The 25,025-nt window shown below is 40.4% G+C and overlaps 1 protein-coding gene across 2 annotated transcripts; it reads right to left on the reverse strand.

Moving 5' to 3' along the window:
- Positions 1–1,936: 1,936 nt before the first annotated feature.
- Positions 1,937–18,477, reverse strand: TMEM126B (transmembrane protein 126B). 2 transcript variants are annotated; one of them, XM_006864972.1, is made up of 5 exons: positions 18,397–18,477; positions 8,634–8,755; positions 6,701–6,894; positions 2,633–2,744; positions 1,937–2,120 (listed from the first exon to the last, which is right to left on the reverse strand). In XM_006864972.1, exons 1-5 carry the CDS (start codon positions 18,475–18,477, stop codon positions 1,937–1,939), a joined length of 693 nt encoding a protein of 230 aa, XP_006865034.1. The 2 variants fall into 2 exon arrangements, with proteins under 2 accessions (XP_006865034.1, XP_006865035.1); XM_006864973.1 differs by lacking the exon at positions 18,397–18,477 and adding an exon at positions 17,010–17,030.
- Positions 18,478–25,025: the final 6,548 nt, after the last annotated feature.

Consider the following 25,025-nt stretch of genomic DNA (forward strand, 5'->3'; position numbering starts at 1 on the left):
CTCAGGTTTCAGGCTAATCAAACCTTGACTTTCCTTGACCATCATTCTAAACTAAATTACTCCTATTAGTCTCGTTACCCTTTTTATTCACTTAACAGAGTGTGTGCATGCATGTATTTATATTAGTGACACAGTGCCTGTTTCTTGAATGAATGACTTACAGAACTTCCTCCCAATAGATTGTAGACAAGATAGCTTTTTTAAAGCAACGTATTTATTAATTTCTTCATCAAGTGTTTATTGATTGCTGGTGTTTCACTGAATTCCAAGAGCTCAGAAAATAGTGGGAGAGGCAGCCAAGCACGAAAACAACTGAAATTGTGTGTTACATGTTTTTCTTGAGACATAGAGAGCATATTATGAAACATCTAACTCTGCCAGGAATATATGAGAATGTTTTCAAGAGAAGATAACTTAAATTTTTGTGAAGCAATTTACTATTGTTGTTAAGGTACCATCAAGTTGTCTCTATCACCAGAGCCATATTTTCCAACTACCAATATCTCTTCTTTGTGCCCAACTTTTGCATTCTGATCACTAGTAATTATCATTGCATCTTGCTTGCATGTTTGATCAATTTAAGACTGAAGAAGTTGGAAGAATTTTTCAAGTTTATTCATCATTGGCTTTGCTGGTTGGTGCATAAATTTGAATATTTAACTTTGTAGGTATACAGATATTATCCTATCACAGCTTTGTAACTTAATATAGATCTTGAAATGTTCTTTTTGACAATGAATGTGATGTCATTCCTTCTGAATGTGTCATTCCTGTGCACTGACCCTCCTCGACCTAGGGACAGCAAGCTGTAGTACCAGAGGAGTGGCAGAGGAGCAGCAGCCAAATCAAGACCATCTTACCAAGCATGATATCCTTCCTTCTCCAGCGACTGTTCCCTCCTGACAATATGTTCAAAGTATGAGAGACGAAGTTTAGCCATCTTGGCCTCCAAGGAGCATACTGGCTGCACTACAGATCTATTGGTTCTTTTGGCAGTCCATGGCACTTTTAGTATTCTCCTCCAACACCACAACTCATCTCCTGGTGCCTATCTTACTACAATGGCAAATGGTCATTTGATAAATGTTCTTTTAAACTTTAAAGACAATTTGTAAAAGCAGGTAGAATCAGTCTCAAGAAATGGGCTGTATGTCATTTTCGTCCCTTGCTTTATAAACTTCCAAGTCTTCCTTAGAAATTTACCTCAAATGTTACTTTTTTCCCTATAGCCTTCTGTTTCATCGAAGTAGTTAATAACCATATTCTCAATAGTTATGTGTACACCTCTCAAACCATTTTATACTATGCTCCTTAGTCGTCTTCTAGACTGTGAGCTCCTTCTGGGTTAGGGCCATTTCTTATTACATGTAACAAAGTGTTTGAGACAGGTATTCAATAAAAGTTTGATGAATGAACATGTAAATATATAGGAGACACTCTAAGTTATTATGGGCTTTTAATATATGTTATTTCCTACTTCCTTCTCTTATTTGGTAGTCCTGGTGTGGTGCTGTAGGATAAGTACTGGACTACTAACCGTAAGATTGGCAGTTCAAACCCACCAGCTGCTCCTCAGAAACCCTACACAGGGTCAGTATGAGTTGGAACCGACTTGACCGCACTTAACATCTCTTACTTGGGGTTAACACTGGTAGTGCTGTGGGGTAAGCACTGGCTGCAAAACACAGTGTTGGTGGTTCAAACCAACCAGCTATTCCACTTGAGGCCGCCAAATTATTTTCTATGTACAACAAGGAAAGAAAGACGAAATTTAGCATTTATTGAATTACTGAGTATTTACTGAGTGCCTGCTACATACCAGGCTGAAGGGATAGAAACAAGTTGCCTGTCCAGAGTGAGTGTGAACTCTTCCAGTTCTTAAGTCTTCATCATAAAAAATCAATTCAGCTGATTTTAACAGCTGTCCATTCACTGGTCATTCTTCAAGCACAGTCTTCTCCAGAGTACTTTCAAATACTGCATAATGCTGCAGACCAGTAAAGCTTCCAATGATCATTTGAAAGACAAGAGGAATTGCCATTGCTTTCACCTCCGTTTGACAAAGCAGCAGCCAATGGAGTAAAACCCGTCCTTTTGGTGGAAGTGGAACAGTATGATATCTAAAAAGGAAATGACTGTATCACTTTTCCTGTACATACGTGCTACAAAAAGTTCACTGATACTCATAAATTGATTAGTAATTTCCATCCTAGGTTTAGCATGTTGTTGTTGTTGTTAAGTGCCGTCGAGTCAGTTCCGACCCATAGCGAACCTGTACAGGGTTTCCGAGGCTGTAAATCTTTACGGGAGCAAAAAGCCTCATCTTTCTCCCGCGGAACAGCTGGTAGTTTCGAACTGCTGACCTTGCGGTTCACAGCCTGATTCGTAACCACTACACTACATGTAAGCAGTAAAAAAGTTTATTGAAATATATCTTGGGTGGTTAGATAATAAGAGTTCAGTGACCTAAGAAAAAGGAAAGAAGAAGGTAAGGGAGAGAAGAAAGGTGGCAGAAAAGGAGGTGAAAAGGAAGAGGATACAGGAGGGAAAGAGGTAGTCGGCCATGTGACAGGAGGGCCATGTGACAGGAGGGCACGGGGAAGAGAGAAGAGAGCATGAATGGCAGACTTACTTGACTGCCAGACGTCCATTTTTAGAAAAAGCCAAAGCACTGGGATATAAAACACCGCACACTAAGCCAATCAGTGAGCTTCTCACAACACAATTCTCCCGGCTTATATTACCTAAAAAACAAAAATAAGTTTGGTCTTTTAAAACTCAGGTTAAGAATTACAATTGCACTCTTGTGCTGCATATCCTAAGTTATCTGCACAGTTCTTCACCCCTGTGAAACAGCAGAGAAAATTGGAAATTTAAAGTCTGTGACACAGTATAGGCTAAATACATCAAAATTTTAATATGCTTTCAAGCTTTGATATATTTGGTTGTTGCGGAAGCAATTTGATCAAAGGTCACAGTTTCCACCAATTACTGGTGGAGAAACACAAGAAGGAGACCAAACCCAAAACTCAATCTACAGCCTTCAAGTTGATTCCAACTCATAGTGACCCAGTAGGATAGAGTAGAGCTGCTCTGTTGGGTTTCAAAGACTTTAAATCTTTATGGCCCCACCCCCTCGGTACACAGGGTAGACAAGAATGGGCAACTTAGGCATTGGCTACCCAAAATGGGGGTGCTACAAAGGCAGGAAGTGACTGGTTTACAAGCTTTCTAGAGGGAGCCTATATCCAGAGGGTGTGGGGGAAGGCAAAATCTCCACTGAGTGGTATCCAGTCTGTCTGGGTGGGGCTGATGAAAGGAGATGGAGATAGGGCTGTTAGGGTACAATAGGGAATAACTGCTATCAGGACTGACTGTGAGGGTTGGAAATGTAAAGGTAGACATTTTGTCACAAAAGAAGGGGAGTGGTTGACAGTACAGTCCAGGAGCAGAGATCTCTGGGACCATCAAGGGAGAAGCAGTGATGCCAGAGATGGAGGCAGAAATGATGACGTGGAGAGATGGAGTGGCTGGGGACTCTAGACCCTGAGAGGGAAGGGGGCTGTGCTGATGACTGAGGGGCAGGCTTGCGGGGTACCCTTTGGTTGTTTGATGATGCGTGGAGGGGACTGTAATCATGGCAATGAAATGATATATGATATGATGAATGTAAAGCTAATGTTCTCTCATGTAAACTATCACATAAAAACTTAAAAAAAAAACAAAAAAACTTTATGGGAGCAGAAAGTCTCATCTTTCTCCAATAGAGTGGCTTGAATTGCCAACCTTGTGGTTTGAAGCCAATGCTTAATCCATAGTGCCAACAGGGCTTCCCTAAATTAGATAGGGAGGTAGAAATAACATTTATTAGAAGTCCATACTGTAACAGATACTGTATTACACATTTAATTTACAGAATCTCCTAGTTCTTCAATACTGTGAATTAGTTCCATTAATTTTAATTCCAAGATAAGGCAAGTGAGGCTCAGAGATTAAGTGACTTGCCTAATGTCACAAAACTTAAGTGATGGAAAGTTGGATCAGAAATCCTGTGTAGGAGTCCAAAGCCTGTTCTTTTCCCATTTATAAGCAAAAAAAAGTCTCTGATAGCGTAGTGGTTATGAATTGGACTGTGAACCGCAAGGTCAGCAGTTCGAAACTACCAGCTGTTCCGCGGGAGAATGATGAGGCTTTCTGATCCCATAAAGATTTACAGCCTCGGAAACCCTGTACAGGGTCGCTATGAGTTGGAATTGACTCCATGGCACTTAATAACAACAACACTACAGGCCCAGTGTATACATGTACAGGTTTATTCCAAACTACAGACAAGTTCTCTCAGTAATACATCTGTCTTAGTCTTGTTGTTGCTAAATGCCGTTGAGCAGTCCAATCATGACCGTGGATTCCAAAGGGATCTGCTGGGCCAGTTACATTCAAGCACAGGTCAATTCAGAAGGTTAAGGCAACTGTTTTAGAGAACTGCAAAGTACCCTCAATAGATTTTCTTAAGGGACACAGGATGATCATAGAGGTCATTAGAAGTTTTAGAAAACTGATAACTACATTGGTGAGAAAAAGGCCAAGAAAGTAGCAATGAGGAATTTTTTGCCATCATGAGAATGCACCTACTCATTTTTTGAGGGTTAACAACAGCTATCTTATGAGAGTTTCATTGGGAAACCTTATCCCATCCTTCCCACAGCCCTGATCTTGTTCCTTCAGCTTCTTCCCAAACTCAAAAACATTGAAAGGGACACGATCTGAGTCCCTCAAGGATGCCCAGAGTGCTGTTCTAATGTGTTGCAAACCAAAGAGCACGGAATATTTCAGGGAAAGGGTGTTGTTGGTGGTTGTATGCTGTAGAGTCAGTTTCAATTCATAGCCACCCTACATAGTTTCCGAGGCTGTAACTCTTTACCAGAGCAGAAAGCCTCATCTTTCTCCTGTGGAATGGCTGGTAGTTTCAAACTGCTGACCTTGTTAACAGTCCAACTCGTAACCAGTACACTACCAGAAAGGTGAAAGCAACACCTTTAGATGTGTATAGACATAGATGGAAGATATGTTAAGAAACAATATCTTCACATTTTGCTATTTTTGTTTATAAAGATTTCTATGATTTTGGAGCAAAACATTTTTTTTTTTAATCAGTATATAATTATATATTTTACTTTTAATTCAAATGATCAAAGCCAAGGAGGTTAAAGCACAATTAAAAACTTGACCACCACCTTATTTTCACTATTTCAACACATTTAAACAGCTTTACCCTTACCAATTCACTGCAAGCAGTGACCTAGACACTTGAGACAATAATAACATTAGATAAATTTTTTCTTTTTCCTAGGATAATAAGAAACAATTAACTGATGTGTTGAAGATAGTACTTAAGGCCATTCACCTCTGGTTATGGCCTCTGCACTGAAAATATGTAGGTTTTCTTTTTTGTTTTCCAAATAACATTAAAATCTTCCCACATTCTTGATCTGTTTAAAGATTTTCATCTTTGAAATAATTTGAGTTTACAAAAAAAAAACTGATTCAAAAGCCCCTATTATCAACAGGTGAAGGAGGTGCCATAAAGATATTCTACTGTCAAGTTGCTTGATTTTCATATGATAGTAATATGGAACCACCTTAAAAATAGAACAGAACATTTCATTACATGACTATTCCATCAACACAGCAACATCCCTTCATGATGAGTGTAACAGCCATTTCCACAGACTGGCAGGGGATTCTTCTGCTAAGGCTCCCATGGTTTCCACAGCATCAGTTTTGTCACTAGACTTAGTTCATGTTCAGCCTGAAAAGTCACTTCCTCAATTTGTCCACCCTGAGGTTGACAAGTTGTTTAACCTCTGGTTCTGCGTTAACCATATTTAGTATTCCATTTGTAATCTCTTTAGTATACTTTCTATATGCTGCCATTTTAGGTATTTTCTTGAGAACATCAAGGATCTTTGTGTATACTATTCCTGATCTCTCGTGTGGACTATGATATACAGCCAAACCCACCAGGCCAGTTGGTCTTCTTCAACAGCCCCACCATGATCACACTCTGAAGCAATACTTTTTTGAATTACCCTTGTATTATGCTGAATTTTAGTATATTGGAACATGTTTGCTTAATTATTAAAAAACAAAACAAAACAAATCTGTGAAAAATAGACACCAGTATTTGTCTTAATCAGAAGGATTACTAGTGTGGCGCTGTAGGATAAACACTCAACCACAAGGTTGGTTTAAGCCACAAGGTCGGTGGTTTTAATTTGCCAGCTGCTCCTCGGAAACCCAATACAGGGTCACTATGAGTTGAAACTGACTAGACGGCACTTAACAACAACATATGTGAAGATACTCTCTAAGAGGTAAAGCAGTATATAAATGTGAAGCATTATTATGCACATTAGGGATAGTTAAGAATAAAACTTGCAAACGTCCACTGCTAACCATAAGGTCATTGGCTCAAACCCAGCAGCCACTCCCCGGAAACCCTGTACAGGGATGGCACTTAACAACAACAATAGAGAGGATAAAAAAGTGGTAACAATGCACCATGTAAAAGGGGGAAATTTTGTAAGACTCAGACAAATGATGCAGACCCAATGAGTTCTAACTCTCACAGGTTTCACTATAGTAATAAGTAACTTTACTTAAACATAACCTCATTAAACATCAGTGAAGTTAAATTTACCTGAATACAAAGCATCCGTTACAAAGAGTTTGTAAGTAACTACAGTAGATAAAAATGGAAGTGCAGTCAATGATGTATACGTCTTCAAAGCATCATGCTTAACCTTGAAGCAGTATCTGAAAATGAAGTTTGCCAGTATTCCAGAAAAACCAGCTGTTGATCCAAGGAATACTGATCCATATATATTTAAAGTTCTACTAGGGGGGAAAAAACACAAAAATTAAATTCATTGTATTATTTCTTCTAATGGATGTATCTTTTCCTTGGTCATTTATTACATATTTATTCAATATCAAGTATTTCTTAAGCACTTACTATGTAAATAGTACTTTTTAAGTGCTGAGGATCGGGCAGTGAACAAAAGTAGAAAAAACAAATCCTGCCTTCATGGAACTTGTATTCTAATGAGATGATAGGATTCTCTTTCTGAGATTATTTACGGTCATTCTGAAATGGTGCTTTTTTTAAAGATACATTTTGGTCAGTACATTGGTGATTTAATAATAAAATTCTCATCGTACGTGTAGGTGATTCAGGATGGATTTGCACCCAGTGCCCTTCATGTATAGCCACTACCTGTCACTGGAGGTCTGTGTTGCTATGATGAACAGCTTTCAGCAGAGCTTCCAGACTAAGATAAATTAGGAAGAAAACCTTGGTGATCCATTTCTGAAAACCAGCCAATGAAAGGCCTACGGAACACCATATCTGATCTGCAGTCAGGTGTAGGACTGGGCAGCATCTTATTCAGGTGTGCATGAAGCCACCAGGAGCCAGGGGCTGAATCCACAGCAGCTAACAACTTTTGGCCACAAGTCATATAAGTACGTTCTGCTGCTGTTTTAATTACTGAGTTGATGCTGACTCACAGTGACCCCGTGTGTTGTAAGCAGAACTGCTGCTCTACATGGCTTTCCTGACTCTCATCTGTATGGAAACAGACCACCAGGCTTTTCTTCCATGGCACTGCTGCAGGGATTTGAACCATCACCATGGAAGTTAGTAGCCAAGTGCAAACCATCTGCACAACCCAGGGATCTCAATAAGTTCTTATATAGCCAACTTTTCTTTGATGCTTAAAACAAAGACCGCTGTTCCTATTATTGATATAATTAATTTGCTTAATGTCATCTGAAAAAACCTGTTTACATTTGGGTAGGTCTTCTGTACAATTCCCGGTGGGGCTCTGTAGGATAAACACTGGACTGTGAACCATAAAATCAGTGGTTCAAATCCCCCAACTATTCCTCAGAAACCCTATACAGGGTCGCTGAGTCGGAATCAACTCTTCAAAAATACCAATAGGCTTTCTGTAAAAGAGCTATTTCTTAATAAATCTAGATACATTTAAAATAAATTGTTCAGGATTTCTAAAACTTCATTCAAAGACACTGATAGACCTGCTTGTACTTACTCTGATTCATACTTAAATCCAGAAACTTCTAAGGTTTAATATCAATTGTCATTTGATTTTTTTTCTTGAGCTTTATTAATATAAAAGTTAAAGTGATATGAGACTATATGTTCACCATGGAATCTGTATTCATTTTTTGCTGTACTCAGTACTTAGGTAGAGGTGATCAATCCTGGACTGATTCTAATGAATTACAATTGATAAATATTAATACCCCCAAAATAATTTTCTGCTAGTTGCTTTTAATTAAAAATACTTATTGTTTAAATAATACCTCAACAAATTAGGAGGGGGGGGTAATTTTTTAAGAAGCAAGAGAAATTATTGACAATTCTAAAATTCCAACAAATCACTATTTTTCCTTATCTGTTTCCCTTCAGTCTTGTTTTTTAAAAAATAATAATTTTCTTCATAGTCATTGAGTGAAGTTAATAGAATCTTAGATACACCTCAGGAACAAGAGTAAGATAGCAGATCTGTAAATAGCTAATGATTTTCAGTCTGGGGGGTGTCTCTTACTTTTCTTTTCTAAGATATTCAATTTTTTTTTCTATAATTTCAATGACCGCTGGCCTTCTGAATTTTGCATCTTCTAGAAAAGAATTGGGCTGACCATGAGTATATGTTGCCATCTTGATGTCCTGGAAAACACAACATTCCAAAACCATAATAGCACATGATATTAGTATTAATAAGAAAAAAAAACATACATTTTTCAGATTCCAATTAAAAAACATTTTAGAGTCTAGTAACATGACTGGTCCCATATCATCTGTTTTCACATACCTATGTTAATGATGCAATCAACATTTAGAGCTCTTATTAGCTGCCAGACAATGGCTTGTTTTCAATCATATAATCTTGACAAATTGGTAGGATAATGGTCCTCTCTTTTACAGATGAGAAAACTGAGGTACCGAAAGGTTAACTTGCATTGGGACTTAGTGTAGAAGGATAATTTAAGGAGATACTGGTATTGTTTTCTTATATTTTGCTCCTTATTTCCCTTCTCCCTGTTCCAAAAAGGTAGCCAGTTCTTCCTGCTCCAGCATTTCAGGTGGAGGGGATGACAAAGTGGAAACCAGTAGCTGCTTGTTGACAACTGTCTCTATCCTCTGACTCTCATGAACATGAGCTCATATTAGAGATTATGTTGAATTTCCTAGAGAGGCAGGAGAGAGCAGGGACTGTCTTGGAGAGTGATGAGAGAAAATCAGAAAACGGAATCGTGCACAGGATGGGAATGTGATCACGGCTACATCAGATTACAGAGCTGTACATCCAGTAGCCTCAGAGCACCTGGGACAGAAGCAGCACCCTTGCAGGAAACAAAGTCATGTGGCAGACCAGAACCTGGACCCGTGGCACTGGGATCCGGAGTTTGAAGTTCCTGTGCCTCATATTTGATATTTGAATAGACAATTGTCAACATTAGGAGACCATGAGGACTTGGTAAGTAGCATTTTAACGTTAAAAAAAAAAAAAAAAAAAAAGCCTCAGAAAGCTTTATGAATGTTCTATTCTAGGGTACAGACTCTGGGTCCACTGTGAAAAATTGTAATAATGTTGTTGTTGTTGTTGTTAAGTGCCGCTGAGTTGGTTCTGACTCATAGCAATCCTGTATAGAGTTTCCAAGGAGTGGATGGTGGGTTTGAAATGCCAACCTTGCAATTCAAACTGACCTTGAGGTTGAGTGCTTATCCTACAGTGCCACACATCTATTAAATCTTCTACTACTCAGGCATTATGGGGTTCAAGAGTTGTGTTTAATTTCATTTAAATAAAGAAACATGACAACTCTTGCAAATCCTAACTTAAGGTTGTAAATGTTTACACAGTACCTCAGTAAGTGGAAAGTCTCTATTGATGTAAAATTCAATGCTTTTTCTTTCCGATTAGCCAATGAATAGATAAAAATGTATGTATGGCCTTTCAGAAATTCACACAATTTCTATTTTAACAATTTTAATAATCAAGGGTATATTGTTGTTGTTGCTGTTAGGTGCCGGCCAATCAGTTCCGACTCCTAGAGACCCTATGCATAACAGAACGAAACACTGCCTAGTCCTGGGTCATCCTCACAACTGTTGTTATGCTTGAGCCCACTGCTGCTGCCACAATGTCAATCCATCTCATTGGGGGTCTTCTTTTTCACTGCCCTTGTACTCTACCAAGAATGATGTCCTTCTCCAGGGACTGGTCCCTCCTCATAATATGTCTAAAGTATGAGAGGTGTCTTGCCAGCCTCGGATTTAAGGAACATTCTGGCTGTACTTCTAACACAGATTTGTTTGTTCTTCTGGCAGTCCAAGATACTTGCAATATTCTTCTCCAACATCATAACTCAAATGCATCAATTCTATGGTCTTCCTTATTCACTGTCCAACTTTCACATGTATATGAGGTTGTTGAAAATACCATGGCTTGGAGCAGGTGCACCTTAGTCCTCAAACTGGCATCTTTGCTTTTGAACACTTTAAAAGGTGTTGTTCAGCAGGTTTGCCTAGTGCAATATATGTCATTTGATTTCTTGACTGCTGTTTCCATGAGTGTTGATTGTGGATCCAAATAAAATGAAGTCTTTGACAACATCAATATTTTCTCCATTTATCATGATATTATTTATTGGTCCAGATGTGAGGATTTTTGTTTTCTTTATATTGAGGTGCAACCCATACTGACAGCGGTGGTCTTTGATCTTCAAAAGTATTTTAAGTCCTCTTTGTTTTCAGCAAGCAAGGTTGTATCATCTGCATATCGCAGGCTGTTAATGAGTCTTCCTCCAACCCTGATTCCATGTTCTTCTTCATATAGTCCAGCATCTCAGATTATGTGCTTAGTATACAATATGAGTAAGTATGGTGAAAGAATAGTCCTGACACACATCTTTCCTGATTTTAAACCATTCAGTATCCCCTTGTCTGTTCTAATGACTGCCTCTTGGTCTATGTACAGGTTCCTTATGAGCCCAATTAAGTGTTCTGGAATACCCGTTCTTTGCAATTATTCGTTAACTTGTCACTGATCTAAACAGTCAAAAAGTCTTTATGTAGTCAATAAAGCACAAGTAAACATCTTTCTGATATTTTCTGCTTTCAGCTAAAATCCATTTAAAGTTAACAATGATATCACTAGATCCACATCTTCTAAACCAAGCTTGAATTTTTGGCAGTTCCCTGTCTATGTAATGTTGTAGCCGGTTTTTAATTATCTACAGCAAAATTTTACTTGCCAAAAAAAAAAAAAATTTTACTTGCATGTGACATTAATGATATTGTTCAGTGACTTCTGCATTCCGTGGGGTCACCTCTCTTTGGAACAGGCATAAATATGGATCTCTTCCAATCAGTTGGCCAGGCATATATGAGTGAGCACCTTCAGTGCTGCATCAGTTTGTTGAAAGATTCGATTTATATCCTATCAATTCCTGGAGTTTTGGTTTTTGCACTGTTTAGTGCAGCTTGGTCTTCTTCCTTCAGTACCTTTGGTTTTTCATCTTACACAAGGGCATATACTTATTCTCAAATTCCAAGAATGCTTGAAATCCCACAAGTGCTGGTCAAGAGAATGAGAGTGGATTAAGCCTAATGAGTCCCTGGGTAGCACAAATGGTTAAGCTAATTGAAAAGTTGGTGGTTCAAATCTACCCAGAGATGCATAAGAAGTAAGACCTATAAATCTGCTTCTGAAAGGTCAGTCTTGAAAGCCCTACAGAATGCAGTTGTACTCTGCACACTCAGGGTCATCATGTATTGGAATCAACTTGATGGCAATTAACAGCAACAAGATGCACAATGAAGAATCCCTGAGTGGTGCAAAACTGGTTAACATGTTCAGCTGCTAACCAAAAGCAGGGAGGCTCAAGTGTGCTCAGAGCTACCCCTGAAGAAAGTCCTGTCAATCTACTTTACAAAGTCAGCCATTGGAAATCCCATAGAGGATAATTCTATATATGTATTGATATGTGCTACAAATATGTCCATGAGTATAGTACAGCCTAAAAGTGGCAAAATTAGAAAAACTTTTAGCCATAAGCAAATATCTTGATGAAATAAGTCTCTGGACCTAGGGGCTCAGGACCATAGTCTCAAGGGATACAAAAGTCAATTGGTATACACAGTGTACAAAGACAATGTTTTACGTTTTAATTTGGTTAAGTAGCAACTGGGGTCTTAAAAGCTTTTGAGTGGCCATCTAAGGTATAACTATTGGTCTCTCCTTGTCCAGAGCATAGAAAAGTGATGAAAATCAAAGATGCACGGAAACAGTTCAGTGGTCTAAGGGACCATGTGAACATCAGCCTCAGTGACTCTTGTTAATTGCCTTTGAGTCAGTTCCAACAGAAAGTCACCCTGGATCGAGGTTCCTGGGCTGTGGGGTTCTAAACCCATGGACCAAATAAAGCTGAGTGTGCATAATGTGCCCTTTGGGCATTTTCAGACTAGCTAATGGCTGGCTAAAGGAGCTTTGTAACACTTGCACTAGCAGGGCAGAAGCTGAAGGGTCACAGCTGAGATGTCCAAGACAAAGAGTGAGGTGTGCCTGCAGTACGGCCGAGAAGAGACTTTCCTGACTGGAGGACTGCTGCATCCTGGGTTGTTTCTGATCCTGACTTGTACCGTTCACTTCGCTAGTAAACCCCATAATCCTAAATATTGTCTGTGAGGTCTGTTTACTCACTGCAACAGATTATCGAACCCATATGCGAAGTAGAGTGCTCTGGGAAGGATTTTTGGTGTCAGAATAGGGTAAAGAAGGTTGTAGGGTAGAGGAGGCACGTCTGACCTCCATGCTACAGGAATTGGCTTTGCGCTGATTTTGAGTTTGGTTCTTCTTCCTCCTTGAAAAGTCAGAGGAAGTCAGACATGGTCTCTGCACCATTTTTGCATGGCATCACAGCAACACACAAGCCACCACAGTACAACAAACTGACAGATGAGTGGTGGAACTATTACTGTGTTATTATGTGGTGTCAAGTCAGTTCTGACTCACAGTGACCCTGTGTAGTTCCAAGGAGCAGCTAGTAAGTTTGAACTGCCAACCTTGTGATTAGCAGACCAGTGCTACTCCTACAGTGCCATACCATGTCTTAATGCTATTTTACACAGACTGGGTAAATGTCAACAAAGCAGCCTGTCTAAATCAGTCCCAAGAGAAGACACAGACGGCCCAGTGACAATGCAGCTAAACATTTGTATTTACTAACACAGAGGCTGACTGCTAAGATGGTTTTTACAGTTTACTTACAAAGTCAAAGACTACCAACAGGTTTTAAAATTAGAAAGGAAAAAAAGCAATGAGTAAAAATATAAAATGTATATTCATAAACCGCAGTAGGAATATATACTTGATCCTTTTAGGAATAGTGGAAAATGCAAATCTAAGTAACTGAGCAAAAATGATTTCAACTGAACGAAGCTCAAAAGTTAATACATACATAAGACTTGACAGGGAAGAGGCATTTTAAAACTACTGTCTGATGCATAATTAAGTCCTTATTTACAGAGTTCACATTTCTAAAAGTCCACTAAAAATTTGGAATTTTAAATCAAAAGCAGAAATTTTTGATAAATTTAATTTCAACTCTAGGTATGAATATGGGATCTGGAATTAGAGAAATCTAGGCCTGAATTCTAACTCTGCCATTTTCTAGCTACTAACTGAAATATCTTTTGATACATCATTTAATTACTGTAAGTCTCAGAACCCATATCTATAAAAAGGGAGTTTAAAAATTCGAATTCAACCCTTTTAGACCAGAAGAACCACCCAGCTACCACTGCTGCTGATTGCTCTGAAAGGGATCACGATAGAAGGTCCTTGGTTAGAGTAAGAGAAAAAATGTGGAACAAAATTATAAATCATTTTGAAAAACCAGGATTCCTGATCTGATAGTGGAACTCCTGAACCTATGACTCTCAGAACTCTTGTCAGGCCTGGAAACTGAACTCACCCCCATAGCTCAACTTTCAGCCAAAGGACAGATACCCAATCTTTAGAACTAATCAAACAAGATCAAAAGGGCAGCATTTGCCCAGGGATAAAGGAGCTCTGGTAGCATAGTGGTTATGAATCGGGCTGCGAACCGCTAGGTCAGGAGTTCTAAACTACCAGCTGTTCAGCGGGAGAAAGATGAGGCTTTCTGTTTCCGTAAGGATTTACAGCCTCGGAAACCCTGTGCAGGGTCACTTTGAGTCGCAACCGACTCCACGGCACATAACAACAACAACAAAGCTCAGAAGTCAGGAAGGGATAGGAAAAGGCAAATGGAAACTCGAAAAGGATGTAGGAATGGTGCTTTTACATTGTGGGGGGTTATGTCAATTCTACAACACAGAATGTATCTGAATTGTTGAATGGAAAACTATTGTGCTCTATAAACTTCCATCCATATCACAATAAAGTGTTTTTTTGTTTTGTTTTTTAAGAAATGGGCTTTGGTAGCATAGTGGCTATGAATCGCGAACCGCAAGTTCAGCAGTTCTAAACTACCAGCTGTTCCGCAGGAGAAAGATGAGGCTTTCTGCTCCCGTAAAGATTTACAGCCTCGGAAACCCTGCACAGGGTAGCTATGAGTCAGAACCGACTCCACGGTATATAACCACCAACCACCACCACTTAAAGGCATGAAATGACTGGCTTACAAGTTTTCAAGAGGGAGTTTAGTTTCAGAGTGTGTGGAGGTACGTAGAATCTCTACTGGATAGTTTTCATCTTGTCTGGTGAAAGGAGATGGGGATAAGATTCTTATAATTCAATAGTGAGTAATTGTTATCATGACTAATTGTAGTAATTGTTATCATGACTAATTGTGATTGTCACAACTGTAAAGGTAGAAGTTTTGTAACATAAAGAAGGGAGTAGTTAATCTTACATTCCAAGAACAGAGGACCCTAGGACCACCAAGGGAGAAGAGCATGAGCAGAATGTGGGATCCTATCCAGAGACGCAGAGACAACCAGAGATGGAGGCACAGATGACAACATCAAGAGATAGAGCAGCTAAGGACTCTAGGTTCTTGGAAAGAGAAAAGCTGTGTGCTGACAGCCAGGAGGCAGGCTTGCAGAATGTGTGGCCTTTGGTTGTTTAAATGATTATATATTCCTGAGTGTTTTTGTATACATCCAAAACAAAACAAGACAAAAAACCTAGAGGAATAGAAGCAAATACTGTTGAATGATGATGCTCAGAGGGGATTGTAGTCATTGTAATGAAATGAAACACAATAGAATGAGTGAAAAACTGATGTTCTCCCATGTAAACTACACTCAATTCACAATAAAAAAAAAAAACAAACACCACAAAACCTTAAAAACAAACAAAAAAGAAAACTCAATGGAGTACAGTTCTACACTGATACACATGGGTTGCCAGGGGTCAGAATCAACTGTACAGCAACTAGACTGGATGTACAATGAACACAGAAGATACTATAGTTGGATTCAATAGGAATGGGGTAAGGCCTAGAAATCTGCATTTAATAAGCACCTCAGGTGCTTCTAATGTCAGTAGTCAACAGACACAGTTGAACATCAGTAAAATAAACTTTTGATGAATGACCTGTTCTAATCCTAACCTTAACTACTGAAGAGCCCCCCATGGCATCAATATCCTGAAGGTATGGGCTCCTGTGCACGGTCTATGGTTTCACATGTTGTTAAGTGCTGTAAAGTAGGTTCCTACCCATAAGGGCCCCGTATAGGGTTTCTGAGGAGTAGCTGGTGAGCTTGAACCACCGACCTTGCAGTTCAAACCGATTTTGTAATCCAGCGCATTAACCCACAGTGCCACACCAGGACTCCTTGGTTTTACATGGTGGTGGTATATGCTGTGGAGTAGGTTCCGACTTAAGGCGAGCCTGTATAAGGTTTCTGAGGCTGTCAATCTTTATGGGAGCACAAAGCCTCATCTTTCTCCCACCGAATGGCTGGTAGTTTCAAACTGCTGACCTTGAGGTTAGCAGCCCAGCTCGTAACCACTGTGCTACATAGTGAGTAATAATGAACCAGTTTCTTGCTAAGCATTCTTGGAGAACGTACTCAATCCACTAGTTTTAAAACTATCTGTGGAGGATAAGGGAGAAAAAAATGATAAAAATGTTTTACAAATTATAATTTCTCAGGGGCTAGAGTTTAGTGTTTGCCTCTCCTTGACATCATATTGAAAATGGAAAGAGAAAAACAGTAATATCTAAGGGAGTTTTTATATCCCAACCTGCTTAATGTGACAGAAAAGCAGATATCAGTAACATGATTTTCCAGAAACCTCAGATACATTTTTCAGTGGCTCATGTCACTGAAATTCTCCAGACCTTAAAACAACAACAAAAATACTAACAACTTTTAGGCAATACCTCATAATGATCTTCTACTCAGTCTATACTGCTAGCTCTATATAGGGAAAATAGACAGTTAGGATTATTAACCTGAAATACTGAAACAGGACAGCAAATATTTATTGAGTACCTAATACTCTGTTGGTGTTCACTGAGACTATCCCAACTCATAGTGACCCTGTAATAGGGTTCTGAAGAGTGGCTGGTGAGTTTGAATCACCCACCTTGCAGTTCAAACCACTCCTATCTTGGTCTAGTGCTTTATCCTACAGCACCACACAAGGACGCTAAGACACTGTCAATATAAAGAATACTCTTCATTACACTCTGCTTAGTAAAGCAAATAAATAGACTGGTAGTTTTCAGAAAGACTTTTACAAGCATTAAAATGTAAAAATGTTACTACAACCTACATTTTATCTGAAATGTCACTCAACTAGCCATTATGCTTTACACAAGTAACGGTACATTTATGACACAGAGCGACTTATGCAACTGGGATAATATGCAAGACTTGTGATGTTTTTTGTAGTTCTTTTGTGTGTATTATTTTACCTGACCTTCAAAACTTTATTTAACATTCACTCATCCTTGTGTGGCGCTGAGGATAAGCACTATACTGCAATGTCAGTCAGTTTGAACTGCAAGGCCTGCGATTCAAACTCACCAGGCGCTCCTTGAAAACTCCAAACGGTCGCTATGAGTCAGAACTGACACCACGGCACTTCACAACAGTATCATCATTTATGGAACATCTGAACCAAGAGTCCTGGTGTGGTGCTGTGGGTTAATGTGCTGGACTGCAAAATCGGTTTGAACCGCACAGTCGGCAGTTCAATCTCACCAGCTGCTCCTCCAAAACCCTATACAAGCTCGCTATGAGTTGGAAGTGACTAGACTGCACTTAACAACAACAGGCATATTAATAGGTACCTGGTACTTGGATAGTCAAGTAATAGTCATGTCTTAGGAGCCGACAGCCTAACCACAAGTTAGGATTAAAAAAACAAAAAGTAAGCAATTACAACGCAGAACGAGGTTGCCATAAAATAAAAACAAGGTGTGCTTAACCTAACCAGCTAAGTAGTAGCTGACGTGACCGCTTCCCGGAGGAAATGACATTTAGGAAAGGATTCGAGAAGAATGAGGTTTCGGGAGGAAACGGGCAAGAAAGTATACCAAGTATACCAACAGGAAAGAAAGAAAGCAAAGATCAAAGACAAGAGAAAACAAGCTGTAGACAATGAGGGCTACACTTTAGGTCTTCCTTTCAAAGTCCCCAGTGGTGAAAACAAAAGGTTGGAGGTCTAGGTGCGTTAGGAGAAAGGCTAAGGAGCTCTGGTAGTGCAGTGGTTACGAATCGGGCTGCCAACCTCAGGTTGAGTAGTTCGAAAGTACCAACTGTTCCACGGGAGAAAGATGAGGCTTTCTGCTCCTGTAAAGATTTCTGGTAGCGTAGTAGTTACGAATCGGGCTGCGAACCTCAAGGTCAACAGTTCGAAACTACCAGCTGCTCCCGTAAAGATGAACAGCCTCGGAAACCCTGTGCAGGGTCGCTATGAGTCGGAACCGACTCCACGGCACATAACAACAACAACAAAGACTTACAGCCTCGGAAACCCTGTACAGGGTCGCTATGAGTCGGAACCGAGTCCACGGCACAGAACCACCAAGAGAAGGCCTGGCCAGCTACTTCTGAAAAAGCAGCCACTGAAAACCCTGTGAAACGGACAAGCTATGAAAACGGACACACAGGGGGATGTCATGTGTAGGGATTGACATATGGGCAAACCGTACTCTCTCGGACTCTTTCTAATACGAACTGGGGTCAGAAGCGATTGCGTCTTGCGTGGACTTGACGCTGTTCTTTTTCAAATTATCTACATGTGCATCATCTTCTGAGAGTCTCCAAAATTACGGCCCATACCACGCCGAATTTCCGCCTACCTTGGGCGCATCCCCAGCTCCCACCGGCACCACACCTACATTCCCCAGCTCAGTTCCAGCTCCACGCCCGAGCACCGCCATTTTGGCGGCTCACGTGACCCAGGTGGAGGGGGGGTGCGGGGGGGCCAGAACGCCTGGGGTGGGAAGTGGTGCTGGCCCACGCCTCTCGCGTTCTGCCTGGGTCCGCCCCTACCCAGTCAAAAGCCGCGCCCTCCTTCCTGTCTGTGATTGGTTGCAGTGTCTAGCAATTACGGCTGTTCATTGGCTTCGGTTAGGACCGACGGTAGTGGGCCCACCCCTCCGGTAGCCCTGCAGTCCGTGCCCCGGCCATTTGTCAGCGCAGCGTTCTCTTCCTCTGCCAACTTGAGGGGGAAGTGGGGCCACCCGAATGTGTGCTTGTTGCTGTGCGGCGTGCTCACCTCAGGGCTCCTTTAGCTGGGGTCAAGCTCCTTCCCCCTTTCGCTGTTTAAGGAATTAATATCCCTCTGGCCTGGCTCATGTGTTTTTGCTCCTGCATCTCGGGCACCTCCCTTTTAGAACCCCTACCGGCCACCCGGGGCCGCCAGAGTACCCTCCGACTAGCCTCCTCCCCTAGCAGCTGTCTTAGTTCTCTCTCCATTCTTCAGTCCCCTCATCGTCCATCCTCTCGCCCCGCGTGGAAAGGGGTCGGAGAGAAATTTTGTCGGCGTCCCCTTGCCCCCTTTTCAGCCGGTGTTTCGGGGCGGGGAGGGGCGCTTAGAGGAGGTCTGGCAATATCTCTTAGACCAGTAACCCCAGACCCTTCAGACTCCATGTCTTAGAGAAGCCAAATTCGAGAGTTATATAATTTCTAGTGCAGCTATTTCTCCTGCCGGAGACTCTTCATCGCGTGGAGGGTGCAGGACATTTCAGTGCTCTTCTATATAAGAACGGGGTGTGGGCAGGGGTGGCAGAGAGATTTATTGTCTTTTCTGCGAAAGAAAGGTGGGTAGTTTGGAGAGAGATTAAGAGAAAAGGGTGGATGTGGAAGCCTAGCTGCTGAACACCCATGTAGGAAATCGCGGACCGTTTGCATAGCGTACATGCCTATTATTACTACAGCGTCTCTGAAAACACCTTTGGGGGAAGGTTTGGCTTCTCTTCACCAACAGTCTGTTTTTCCTCGCCGGATAGGTAGCTATTTGGATGCGAAGAGGTGGCATGATGTGAATGATTCCAGTGTGAAGAAATCTGCTTCGCCAGCTCATCCTGCATCAAGTGCCCATTGAGTAGCGCTGTCACTTTAATGTGTCTATGCCAAGGGATTGCTTTCCTTCTTTTCAATCCTCTCGGTTAATACTTGGAAAGATCCGAATCAGAGGGGCATTAAAGAACAAGCCGGGGGGCTTGCAGAACACAGAAGAAAACAAAAATGAAAAAAGGAAAGTGACAGCAAGCTGGAACCTGTGTGTGACTGAGGGGGTGAGATCCCGAACTTCTGGCCCAGTAAATAGAAGGGGCCTTCCAGTCTGTGCTCTGCCCCAGAGAACTGTTCAAACTCACATACCTTTTCAGACACCAGGGTCAAGGAGGTGTACTTAAACTTTGTTTGTTTGTGAATTGCGGGTGAGGCTTAATTTCTATCTAAAGAATTGAGGATCTTCTTTATCATCACTGAAGTTGATCCTAAGTAGAATGAAACATCCGTCTAAATCTGGTTTGTGCCTTAATTGAACTTAATCATTGAACTTCCAAGATGTTGCTGCCGGAAGAGGAGTTTTAATAACATTTTCTATGTCTAAATACTTTGCTCAGTTTTTAAAACCAGAATAAATATTTTATGAAAATTGAAAAACTCCAAAGTTATTTTTCTCTAAACTTTGTGGGTGGGGTCAAAATTTTAATTGTGGGAAAAAATACATTACTTTTCTTCATGTGAAATAGAAGACTCAGGCTGGATTTGTAAACTGAGGGAACAGTGAAGTGGTTTGCAACAGTTACCTGGCTGTTGGCCTAAATCCTGCTGGATCAAGCGGAGACCTGAAAGATACCTCGAATCCTGTGGCTGTGAAAAGATCCAAGAATGCCAGTCAAGAAGAAAGGTGGGCAATGAGGCTTCCTATATAATATTTGCACACCCCCACCCTTTTTTTCTTTTTTTGGTTCAGGTATTTGTAATTTCAGTTGTATTCTATTTGATGGTAAAATTTTGGTTTGGGGAGATACTTATGGTGATAATGTTTATTCAGTGGTATATTGTTTTGCTAGAGTCAAAGTAGGTATTTAATTTTATTTTGCTAAAGTAAAATTAAGTATTTAATTTGGAGCCAACTCGAAGACAACTAACAACAAAGCATTTAATTGTAGATATTTGTGATTTCATTAATCGGATTGTCTCAACCACCCTTTATAATGAAAATATATTCAGTGCCACAGATTTGGGATTTTCTTTAGCTTGTTTTCTTGGCTTGTTAAAGGGTACTTTTAACCAATCTTAAAAACAAGACGAAACAATCCCAAAACCCATACAGCAGAACTTGTCTCCCTGGATTTAATATTTATCAAGATAATTACATAGTTGTAAAAGGTAGCAAAGTAATTTTGTTTGCTCTCAACATACTTGGAGACTTACAACTTATCTTTTGATTAAAAATTTGAGAATAAATTTCGTATTTGTCTTTAGTGTAAATCTTCACTTTTGTAAAATGCAACTTTGGTAACTTGTATCTTTCTAGATGTGTCTATTATTTAACAAAATTGGCAAATTCCCCAAATGAGACAAGCACTCCTACCCCCTCACCCTCTTCTCCACTTTTATAGCCTAGAATTGCTCTGGATCCAGTGGGTTCCTGAAGTACAGTCTATTATGGTTCAGAGCATGGGGATCCATGTTAGCCTTGATCTGCCCCATGTTAACTTTGCTCCTAAGTTTCTTAGTGAAACCAGTTTTTGTTTTTTATATGATATGGAAGATCAGAGCAACTGTAAAAAATTATTTCAAGAGTTTTGAATCATATTTATTTGGATACCTTTGAATTCTACTATATTTGAGTAAGATCTAAATGTTGGCCAGCTATGGGAGTTGATGGAATCTGAAAATAAAGTTCTGGATGAACTATAAAGTTCCTGGATCCTGAGGATTGTAAAACCAAGATAGTGCAACCTGGCCCTGACAGGTGTTAAATCTTTCTACCTGTGGGTTTGGAAGGTAAATTGAGAAAAGCTGTACTCAATAAGATATTCATCCCAGCTACTATCTGGTCAAGGTCGGTGGTTCAAACTGACCAGGTGCTCCTTGGAAACCCTATACAGGGTTGCTATGGGTCGGAATCAATTTCACAGCACTTAACAACAACAACAGCTATCTATCTGTAGAATTGAAAAATGATGCATAAACCTTGACAATACCTAGAACTAACCCATTCTTTGCACACTGGGAATTAAGACTGTGATTATCCAACTCACCTCCAAACCAACCCAGACTTCCCCACACTGATATTATCACCAAGAAAAATATCCTCTCTGTGAGATACTGGATTCCTGGTGTGGTACTGTAGCATAAGCACGGGGCTGCTAACTGCAAGGTTAGTGGTTCAAATCCACCAGTCGATCCTCGGAAACTATACAGGGTTGCTGTGAGTCTGAACCAACTTGAGTGCTTTTAACTGCAATGAGATCTTGGAGGCACACTTGGCATAGCTTAGCTGGCATGGTTTTAGGAATGTAGCCCGTAAATGATAGGCTCTTGGCGTTATTTAGTTTGCTGTGGAGTCCTTGCTTTAAATTCTTCCCATCAATTATAGTTCTATAGACTGTCATTTTTGGACTACCTTATTTTGTACTAGTAATTGAATCAACTGCAATGTGAATGTTTGTGTATGTGTGAGAAAGAGAGAGACAGAGAGAAAAACAGAGAAAGAAGGAAAAAGAGGCAGAGAGAGAAAAAGAGAAGTGAACAGAGGAGAGAGAGAAAGGGAAAAGAGTTAAGTGGAGAGGAGGAGGGAGAAGGGTAGTGGATGATGGTCTGTTGTTGTTAAGTGTGGTCAAGGTGGTTCTGATTCTTAGTGACCCTGTATAGGGTTTTAAAGGAGCAGCTGGTGGGTTTGAACTGCTGACCTTGTGGTTGGCAGTTCAGTGCTTATCCTACTACGTATGACTTATGAAGAAGAATGAACTTAAGGCTTCTATACCTAATAGACTGTGCTTCGTAAAAGTTCCTATCTTTAAAGGCACTGCTATAAAATTTATGAGTTACTGAAAATTATAAAACTTTATGATAAATAATTTAATGTTTGTTCCCTCCCCCTTCCTTCCTTCTTTTTTGTGCCCACTTCCTCACCTTCTCCTCTCTCCTTCCTTTTTTTCTGTCTCTTTTCTTTAAAAGTGAATTGATTGTAATGGATCAATATTTTAGTGAATGAACAAGTTCTAATTTGCAAAGTAAGTAATATTTTCATTATACTAAGGAGCTCTGGTAGCATAGTGGTTACCAATCGGGCTACGAACCTTAAGGCCAGCAGTTGGAAACTACCAGCTGTTCCACGGGAGACAGATGAGGCTTTCTCCTCCCATAAAGATTTATAGCCTCGGAAACCCTGTACAGGGTCTCTATGGGTCGGAAACGACTCGACAGCACTTAACAACAACAACAAAGTTTATATGTTATATAATTTATTTTGTGAGCTGATCTAGCTTGAGAAACATACTATCATACTTTTAGTATCTTAAAACTCTTAGGATTAAGATATATTTGTATAAGGTAACTTTTAAAAGTTAGTGAAAAAATTCCATTTTTTTTTTTTTTTTTTTTACTTTTATGTGCATTTTATTTTAAGCTTAATTTACTCCCGAGCCATAAATTTTTGTTTCTTTAGTGTCTTCTGAGATATCTTTTTCTTCTGTGCAACCTCCTCTTCTGGTTTAGGAACAATTTGTTCCTTTTCAGTGAGGATTATCTCAGTATGGCAGGGGGAACTCATGTATGGGTTGATCTGACCATGAGCTCTGTAAGTTCGGTGGCGCATCTTGGGAGCTTTGTTGACCTGGATATGGTCAATGACCAGAGAATCCACATCTAAACCTTTCAGTTCAGCATTTCTCTCTGCGTTTTTAAGCATGTGCAGCAAAAATTCAGTGCTCTTTTTGGGCCACCGACCCAGTACCCAACCCCACTGTTTGGCCTGGGCACACCTACCAACTTCACCATTGTAACATCGGAATGGTACGCATTGCTTCTGCAAAGTGACATCTTTAAGATACTTGGTGGCTTTCCGAATATGCATACCCTTGATGGCCTGGGCAGTCTCACAGGTGTTCTTAAAATGGACCCAGAGATTTGAACTTCTGGATTTGCATGATTTTGTCGGGTTTTTTGGGTCAAGTGAGTAGTGAACCATTTTGTGAGATCACCTCAGGCCGCTTACGGGAAGAGTTCTATTAGTTCCATTTTTCCATAAACTTTTTGAAGCCCCCACATATTAGAATATTATACATTTTAATTTTAATTTAATTCTATTTTTCCACAAACTTTTTGAAGCCCCCTCACATATTAGAATATTATACACAGCTAACCAAACAAATTTTTATAGGTGCATTATGTTTTCTAATTGTTGTTGTTGTTAAGTGCCGTCGAGTTGGTTCTGACCCATAGCCACCCTGTATAGGATTTCCAAGGAGCTGCTGGTGAGCTTGAACCACCAACCTCGCAGTTCAAACGGCTTTGCGGTCTGGCGCAGTAACCCACAGTGCCACACCAGGACTCCATGTTTTCTAATAGACTAAGCCTAATCGTAGTGGTTACGAATCGGGCTGCGAACCTTAAGGTCAGCGGTTCGAAACTACCAGCCGCTCCGCGGGAGAAAGATGAGGCTTTCTACTCCCGTAAAGATTTACACCCTCGGAAACCCTGTACAGGGTCGCTATGGGTTGGACCCGACTCGATGGCACTTAACAACAACAACAACAAGCCTAATATCTGTACTCTTTAAATTGAAACACTCTTATGGAGTATGTTGTTAATTGCCATTGAGTTGGCTCCTACTGATGGTGAGCCATGTCTAACAGGATGAAGCTTTGTCCAGGCCATTGTCACAATCACAGGTATGCTTATTTCCTTGTTGTGGTCACTTTGTATTTGAATGCCTTCCAACCTATGGGTTCATCTTGCTCTTAGGTTGGAAAATATTCTATTGTGATGCATAGGATTTTCATTAGCTAATTTTTGGAAGAAGATTATCTGGCCTTTTTCCTTAGTTTGTCGTAGTATGGAAGCTCTGTTCAAATCTGTCCACCTTGGGTGATCCTGCTGGTATTTGAAATACCGGTGGCATAACTTCCAGAATCACAGCAACATCAAGCCTCCACAGTAATGCAAACGGAGAGATTGTAAAGTACAGCCTAGGTTTACTCTTTAGGGAACAGTGTCTTCTGTCATTTTGACTCTTTTTCGTTTTCATTAGTACTTGCTGTAGACAGGATGGAAGAGCTAAGCATAATGTAGTTTTAATGAAGAACTAAAGGAGCTCTGGTAGCGTAGTGGTTACGAATCGGGCTGCGAACCGGAAGGTCAGCAGTTCGAAACTACCAGCTGCTCCGCGGGAGAAAGAGGAGGCGATCTGCTCCCATAAAGATTTACAGCCTCGGAAACCCTATTCAGGGTCGCTATGGGTCGA

Source organism: Chrysochloris asiatica, unplaced genomic scaffold (assembly GCF_000296735.1).
Source record: "Chrysochloris asiatica unplaced genomic scaffold, ChrAsi1.0 scaffold00074, whole genome shotgun sequence".
In the NCBI taxonomy this organism is placed as follows: Eukaryota; Metazoa; Chordata; class Mammalia; order Afrosoricida; family Chrysochloridae; genus Chrysochloris; species Chrysochloris asiatica.

Bases quoted from the DNA above. Each gene is read 5' to 3' on its own strand.
- TMEM126B (XM_006864972.1), bottom strand. From the start codon at position 18,477: ATGGCGGTGCTCGGGCGTGGAGCTGGAACTGAGCTGGGGAATGTAGGT. The intron at 8,756-18,396 runs GTAGGCGGAAAT...TGTGTTTTCCAG, and splicing joins GAGCTGGGGATGCGCCCAAG to GACATCAAGATGGCAACATA. The intron at 2,121-2,632 runs GTAAGTCTGCCA...TTTCCTTTTTAG, and splicing joins AATGGACGTCTGGCAGTCAA to ATATCATACTGTTCCACTTC.